The sequence below is a fragment of the Vigna umbellata genome, chromosome 7 (genome assembly GCF_029865625.1).
Source record: "Vigna umbellata cultivar VRB3 chromosome 7, Vumbellata_1.0, whole genome shotgun sequence".
Taxonomy (NCBI): Eukaryota; Viridiplantae; Streptophyta; class Magnoliopsida; order Fabales; family Fabaceae; genus Vigna; species Vigna umbellata.
In genome coordinates this window covers 47,638,014-47,645,979 of record NC_142171.1, presented here as the reverse complement: position 1 = coordinate 47,645,979, position 7,966 = coordinate 47,638,014, and the positions used below count along the sequence as shown (strand labels likewise).

At 40.7% G+C, this 7,966-nt stretch overlaps 1 protein-coding gene and 1 pseudogene across 1 annotated transcript; one reads left to right on the top strand and one right to left on the bottom strand.

Annotated features, from left to right (window-relative positions):
- Positions 1-289: 289 nt before the first annotated feature.
- On the bottom strand, positions 290-3,143 carry PG2 (polygalacturonase 2). The gene is made up of 3 exons (XM_047297346.2): positions 3,055-3,143; positions 2,441-2,803; positions 290-2,334 (listed from the first exon to the last, which is right to left on the bottom strand). Exons 2-3 carry the CDS (start codon positions 2,492-2,494, stop codon positions 508-510), a joined length of 1,881 nt encoding a protein of 626 aa, XP_047153302.1. The 5' UTR covers positions 2,495-2,803; positions 3,055-3,143; the 3' UTR covers positions 290-507.
- Positions 3,144-4,537: 1,394 nt separating this feature from the next.
- On the top strand, positions 4,538-5,242 carry LOC148196460 (uncharacterized; annotated as a pseudogene).
- Positions 5,243-7,966: the final 2,724 nt, after the last annotated feature.

Here is a 7,966-nt window from a genome sequence, read left to right as displayed (position 1 = left end):
CTCCCAGACCAATACAAGAGCATGTTTTGGGGGATTTAAGGACCACCTCATCCTTCACTTCACATGCCTTTGTATATATCTGGAAAATCCCTCTATTTCTCCGAACCTCTCTACAATTTATCAACATGCACAATCTGGATCCTGTGTCTTTTTGTCTCCTCATGGACTCTTCTCGTGTCAACAATAATTCAACCAAACCCAAAAACATTCACAACCACCCAAACTCACAGATCATCGCTTCATCAAACTCAAAAGCTAACAGTAATCATAATCACATAAACACTCATGCTTCCAGTAAATAATAATCATCGTCTTCATATAAATTAATATACCTTCTTCTTCTCCTTCTTCTTCTTCTTCTTAGTAAAACCCATATATGAATTCAAAAAAAATACATAACTTCATTTTCAAACTAAAAACAAATAATTCAAGGGGCTAAGTTTTCTTAGCGCTTTTGACACTTTAGCTTTCATTTCCTATAGAGGTGATTCTTATTCAGAGATTTTCTCAATCGGCAATGGTCCAGGCCATGTCGTTCTGGAAGATCCAGTGGCAAACCTCGATTCGACCCGGACCGGACCCGAGCGAGACAAAGGCTCCGTGGGTGGGGCTCCAATCGGAGGTGTCCAGGTGACAGATGGCAATGCCGTGGTTGATCTTGCTCTTGGATTTCGGGTCGAGAAGATCCGCTTCGTAGAGCCGAACCTTAGGAACAGCGTGGCAGTAATAGAGGAGGTACGGGAACAGGCTCTGGTGGCAGGACACGGATTGGGTGACTTTACCACCGTTGATTCCCTTAACGGGTCCCACCATCACACTCTTCTTCGAGCCCTTATCGTTCTCCGTGCTCCGAACGGCGACGTTTCGCCCTAAAATGGACGTGGCGAAGTCGATCATGTCCTCCAAAGACCCAACGCACCGTTTGGTCTCGCCGCGACTGGGCGCACGCTCGCATTCCTCCAAGCTCTCGCGCATCATCCTCTCCATGGAACCGTTATCGGAGGCTCGGAACATGCGCTTCAATTCGTCAATCTTGGAAACGGAAAACGGTAATTTGGACAAAATGCTCCGGGGCAAAAAGGACCTTTCCGGCATTTTATCTCTTATGTCAGGCATCGGCATCACAGTTCCTTCCTTCATCATCTCCTCCCTGAAGAATTTACCCGGCTCCACCCACTTATTTACCATTCTACCACTGGCCTCGGAAGCCGAAACGCTCAGCGTGGTGCTCACGTTTGTGTACTTCGCGAACGAGAAAGTGGCGGTTTCTTTTGAGTACTCCTTGAAGGTGTTGTTCACGCCGTAGGAAGTGAAACCCACTTTCGTGCCGCCGTTCGAGGATTTCGCGTACGAGGTGAACGCGTCGGTGCCTTCGTTGAAGGATTTGCCGTAGTTGCTGAAACCGACGTCGGCAGCGTTTGCGGATTTCGCGTACGAGGTGAAGGAGTCGGCGCCAACGTTCGCCTTGTCGCGGTAATTGGAGAACTTCTCGACGGCGCCGTTCCCTCCGGCGGCGTAGTTGGAGAACGTGTTGGTGGGGTTGTTCATGTCGACGCCGTAGCCTTTGAAGGTGTCGTTGGGAGCATTTGTGTTTTCGGCATAGTTGGAGAACCCGGAACCCACAACGTTGGATCCTGTCCCGTAAGAGGTGAACGCGTTGGTCGGGCCGTTGCCGTTTTTACCGTACGAGGAGAACGATTGTTCTCCGGCATTGCCGTTTTCAGAGTAAGAAGTGAACGACTGGGTTCTCCCGTTGGCGTCGTCGGAGTAGGAAGTGAAATCGAGGTTCGGGACGTTGGTCTCCTCAGAGTAGTGCTTGAAATCGCCGGCTCCGCCTGTGGCTCCAGCGGCGTAAGTGTGAAAGCTCTGCTGCACCACGTTCCCCTCGGTGCTGTAGCTCAAAAAACTGTCCTTGTGCCCGGCGGAGTCCCTGCTGTAGCGCCGGAAATCATTCACCGGAATATTCTCCCCTTCTGAGTAGTTCTTGAACGAATCCACTCCACCGGGTCGACCCGTTCCGTAGTTGGTGAAGTTCTTGTCTCTGTACACAGCGAAGTTCGCGTCCTTGTCGTGCTTCTCAAAGCTCGACCCCACCTCCGGAAAACAGAGAAGCTTCGCGGAGGCGCAGAATTCCGGAAGCCTCTGGTCAAGTGCGTTCTGAGCCGCGAGTTTCACGAACGCCGCCGACTCCGCCGCACTCAGCGGCGACGCCTTGGACAAAAGAAACGGAGGCTTGGGAAGCGTGCTGCGGATCTCTTTGTCCCAATAGCGAATCGCGTAGGCTTTGGGCGTGAACGGGTTTTTCTCTCCGTCGGCGGCCCCGGCGAAGCTAACCTGCATTGAGTGAACAAGACCCTTTTCAGAAGTGGCAATGGCATGAATAAAACAATCGAAAAAATCCAGACTTGTAACAGTGACAGTGAAGAAAAGTTTTGCTTACACTGAGAGACGAGAAGAGGATAAAGAGACAGAGCAGCGTGAGTTGTTCGTTCATGTTATTCTCACTCTTTCTTCTCTTTTTGTTCGATTTTCCCCTTTTCTTTTAATTTCCCGTGAGTGAGAAATGAGGGGAAGAAAGAAGGGTAAGAGATTGAAAATTTTTGTGGTCTTGTGTAGTTGTACTCAGAAATTTATATTACGTGAGAGTGTGTGTGTGTCCGAGAGATAGAGAGAGAAAGAGAGAGAGAAAGAGAGAGAGAGAAAGAGAGAGAAGTGTGTTATGTGAAGAGTGAAAGTGTTAGAATGTGACTTTATATTGGGCCTTCAATATTCCATGCTCCTGTGTGTGAATGCTGAGAAGTTCCTGCAATGTACATTTGCAAAAATTCAAAACACGCACTATTAATTTGCTGTCGACATTAAACTAATGATTATTTACTCTAATCACCGGGAAGAATGAGTACAAATGGTGTAAAACAAAAATAAGAGGGTAAGGTGAGTTGATGCAGCACAGATAGTAAGAGGAAAAAGTGCAATGAAACAATAACAGCGATAATGGAAAACTTAGATAAGCATTGAATTTTTTTGGTTATGAATGGAAGATGAAGGGTTCACCTCATGACTGCTGCACTGTTTGCATGAACTAGAAATGTTGATACATAGCCACACATGGGGATGTGGGCGTATTTATAGGCATAGAAAAGCGAAAACGCGCATTCTATTTCTTATGCAGCATACGCGGTGAAAGATTAAACTAGGAATGTGTTTCAACTCTCTTTTACTTCCCACCACTGATTTTTTATTTCCTGCTTTTACTATTCATAAATAAAGAATTGGTGCATGTAAAAAGGAAAGAATGTTGGGTATTATTGATTCACACATCACTACATATCAGAACAATGTCAACCATGAGGCAGCCTGCAGCAGAAAAAACTTGATGGCTTCTCACGCAATTGAAATGCATTCTTAATTGTGAAGTAATTTCCAGTGAACAAAACATCCACCTATATGCCACTCCCTGCCCTGCGCTAAATTTGCTCATCATAAACACTTACTCTTGTTCAAAACATAAATATGCACTCAGTTTTCATTAATGCATAAATTACTCCTATTTAAGAGTCTTTTTATATCTTGTTCAAATTTCTCTAAAAATACCATGATTTAAAAAACAAAATCGTGAGGATTTTATACAACTTTTTCATAAATTAATAAAATTGTTATCTTATGCATTTTTTAATTATGTCTTAGAGTTTAACTAGTCTTTCAGTTAGCTATTTTTAAGTGTATGTGACCTATTTTATAGTCGTGCACGTAGATTCAGTTTTCAACTGTTTTATCTAAAGGCTTATAAAAGTCGTGTTTTTCAATTTTGAAGTATATGTAGTGTTACTACCGTCGGTAGGCAACCGACCGTGGCTTGTGGTATTATCGAGAGTAGGCGACCGACCACAGATTGTGTTATTACCGAGGGTTAACTCAATATCGTCTGATTTGATTATTCCGGTGGAACCGTAGCTCTCTGGGAGACCATCGTCCAGAACCGAGACTTTACCTTCCCCTTTGACTTCTATTTATACAATTACAGGGAATATTATCCATTAATTTACCTCTTAATGGCTTTCAATACCCTCTTTAAATACTCAACAATGACCGTTATCCCATTAACCATGCATTCATGAGCATTTAACGGCTGTCTACAATTTACTTTCCTTGCGCTCACCCGATCGGTTATTTTACGAAACACCCGATCGGTTGCCTTCCTTCGGTAGTAACACAAGCCACAGTCTGTTGTCTACCCTTGGTAATAACACAATCTGTGGTCGGTCGCCTACTCTCGGTAATACCACAAGCCACGGTCGGTTGCCTACCGACGGTAGTAACATGTAGAATATTTTTTACCTTCAAATAATGTGTGTTCAGAGTCTTTAACAAGTGGTATCAGAGTTATGTAAGACGCCTGATACGGTGCGATCATGAGTGAAAGGAATGTGGGGTTTAGGAGACAACGTGAGCGCATAAGCAAAAGAAAGAAGTTTGACTAGAGAAATTTATTCAGTCGACCATCCCAAAATTTGATGGTCATTATCAGTTTTGGTCCATGATCATGGAAAGTTTCTTACGCAGCAAGGAAATGTGGCAGATTGTTCAAGACAGGATACCTCTGTTAGGTATCCACCCCATTGAGGCTCAACAAAAAATTGTAGTTGAGGCTACGTTGAAAGACTTGAAAGTAAAAAATTACTTATTTCAATCCACTGACAAGGAGATCTTAGAAACCATTTTGGACAAGGGTACATCCAAGATGATTTGGCAATCCATGCACCAAAAATACCAAGGTTCATCCAGGGTCAAGCAAACTCAACTCTAAGCCTTGAGACGTGAGTTTGAATTACTCACCATGAAAGACACATAAACCATTGATCAATATATGGGACGTACCCTTAGCACCATCAACAAGATGAAGTTCAATGGAGAAGTGATGAACTCAAGTATTGTGATCAGTAAAATACTCAGATCACTCATCCTGAAGTTCAACTATGTTGTATGCTCGATAGAGGAATCCAATGATTTGAGCATTCTAAGCCTTGATGAACTTCATGGATGCTTACTGGTTCATGATCAGCAAATGCAAGACTCTCAACCTAATGAACAAGTGTTGAAAATCACTCATGATAAAAGATCAAAAATAGGTCATGGACACAATCGAGGAGGTCGTGGTTGTGGAAGAAGCCATAGAGGACAATCATTGAATAAAGCACTCAGAATGTTTTCAGTGTCTCAAACTAGGACACTTCCAATATGAGTGCCCACAAGTGGAAAAGCAGTGTATAAGGAATCATCAAAGGTGGAGGATGAAATACTATTAGTAGCATATGAAGAGACAAATCAATCTGTGTAACTGGAAGATTGGTTTCTTGATTCCGGTTGCAGGGATTGTGCAAGACTATCAAACTTGGCAATGACACCACTATGGCAATAATAGCAAAAGGAAATATTCGAGTGTGCATCAATGACATCTCACATATATTTGCAGATGTATATTACGTACCAAAACTTAAAACTAACCTTTTAAGTTTAGGGCAACTCCAAGAGAAAGGTTTGGATACTTGCACTATTTTCCATGAAGATTGTGGATTACTTCTTCATACCAGTATGAAAGGAAATAAGATGTTTACCTAATTGCTTCAATGAATCCTCGTTAATCACAATGCCTTCATGTAAATGAAGTTTCTGAACGAGAAACACAACTTTGCCATAAAAGGTTTGGTCATCTGAACTTTAAGGAATTGGCACAGTTGCCAACAAGCATTTCCTCTAAAGTCTCTTAAAGAAGTATGTACCTCATGTCTCATTGACAAAAAACATAGGGACACTATGCCAAGACAAAGCTCTTGGAGAACCTCGATGAAACTCAAACTAATCCCTATTGATGTTTGTGGTCTCATTTCACCCTCGTTTGATAACAACAAAAGATACATTTTGAGTTTCATTGATGACTACTCTCGTAAGATATGGGTTTACTTTCTGAATGTTAAATATGAAACATTTAGCGCATTCAAGAGTTTCAAAGCTCGTGTTGAAAAAGAAGCCAATGTTTCTATTATCTATTTAAGAACTGATAGAGGTGGTGAATTTACCTCTGAGGAGTTTGCAAATTACTGCAATCATCAAGGGATTTCAAGACAAATGACCACAACTTACACTTCATAACAAAACGGAGTTGCAGAGAGAAACAATCGTATTATCCTGAATGTTGTCTAGGCAGTCTTACATGAGAAACATGTTCCAAAATCATTATGACCTTATATTGTCCAGTGGTGTGTTCACGCCCAAAATTGGAGCTCATCATCTACAATAAATCAACAAACTCCATAAGAACTATGGAGTGGAGCCAAGTCACATGTGGGTTACTTTCAAATATTCAATTGCATTGGTCATGTTCATATTCTAGATCAGAAGCGGGGCAAATAAGATGGTAAAAGTCAACCATGTGTTCTTCTAGGGGTAAGTGAAGAATCAAAAGCTTACAAACTGTATAAGCTTGCTAACAATAAGGTAATAATAAGAAAAGATGTAGTGCTTGAGGAGGACAAAAGCTGGAATGGCAATGTAAAGAAGTGCAAGGATGATATTTTTTTAGAAGATAAAGTTGTTACTTTAGAAGATGAATCTCTAGGTTTAAAAGATACACTAGTAGGTAGTGCCCCACATGAGAGTCATGTTATTCATGACACTACTTCAGACCCATTGGTAAATCTTGATTCAAAGTCAAAATCTCATCATCCTCTAGCTGACAAGGGCAATAAGACACATGCAACCACCTGCATTGATGACCGACTATGAATCTTACCTCTCAATAACTAAAGAAGGAGAGAGCTTACTAGCCATAATGATGTGTAAATCTGAATATCCTCCCACATTTGAAGAAGCTCGTACAAATTCAAAATGGAGGTATGCCATGTACGCTAAAATCAAAGCAATATAAAGGAACCACACATGGGAGCTGGTGGATCTTCCAAAAGGAATTACACCTAGTGGTGTAAAATGGATATTTAAGACCAAACATGATGAAACTTGTCAGATAGAGAAATATAAGGCCAGATTGGTGACCAGAGGTTATGCTCAAAGGTTCAGAATTGACTATACAAAGATCTTTGTCCTAATTTGCTCGACTTGATATTGTGTGAGTCTTATTAGCTTTGACAACTCAAAGCACGTGGGAAGTCTTCCAACTTGTCGTAAATAGTTCATTCTTACATGGTGAACTTCAAAAAGAAATCTTTGTCCAATAGCCTAAAGGATTTATCAAAAAAGGTAAAGAAAATCAAGTGTATCAACTTAAGAAAGCTTTCTATAGGCTTAAAAAAGCTCCACGAGCTTGGTATAACAAGATCGAAGCATATTTTTTCAAAGAACAATTTGATATCGATGCTCTAGTGAACACACCTTGTTCATTAAAAGGATTCATGGTAATATTCTAATTGTTAGCCTATATGTTAATGACATAATTTTACAAGAAACAATCATCAAATGTGTGTGGACTTCAAAAGTTCGATACAACTATAGTTTGACATGACAAACTTGAGAAGAATGAGGTACTTCCTGGGAATTGAAGTTATACTGAATGATGTGAGAATTTTCATTTATCAAAGATGCTATTCTCATGAGATGTTAACTCAGTTCAACATGATAGAATGCAACTTTGTTCATAATCCAACGGTGTCAGGCTAAAAAATGTAAACACCTATCTTCTTTTTAGTTCACACTTATCATTTTCCTATGTGGAAAACACATTTATGAAGCTAAAAATTGTTAGATGACCACATTTATAGAGTTAACACCTATCTTCTTTTTAGTTCACTTTTTTGCCACATATGAATATAATTTCTTCATATCTTTCTCATATTGACAAATTTTAGAAATTTAAAGTTATTAGCAACATTAATTGTGAATCTTTTCCTTTATTTTCAGGCATAAATATTAAATATTGAGAGTTTAGTTGTTGAAAGTTATATTTCATTAATTC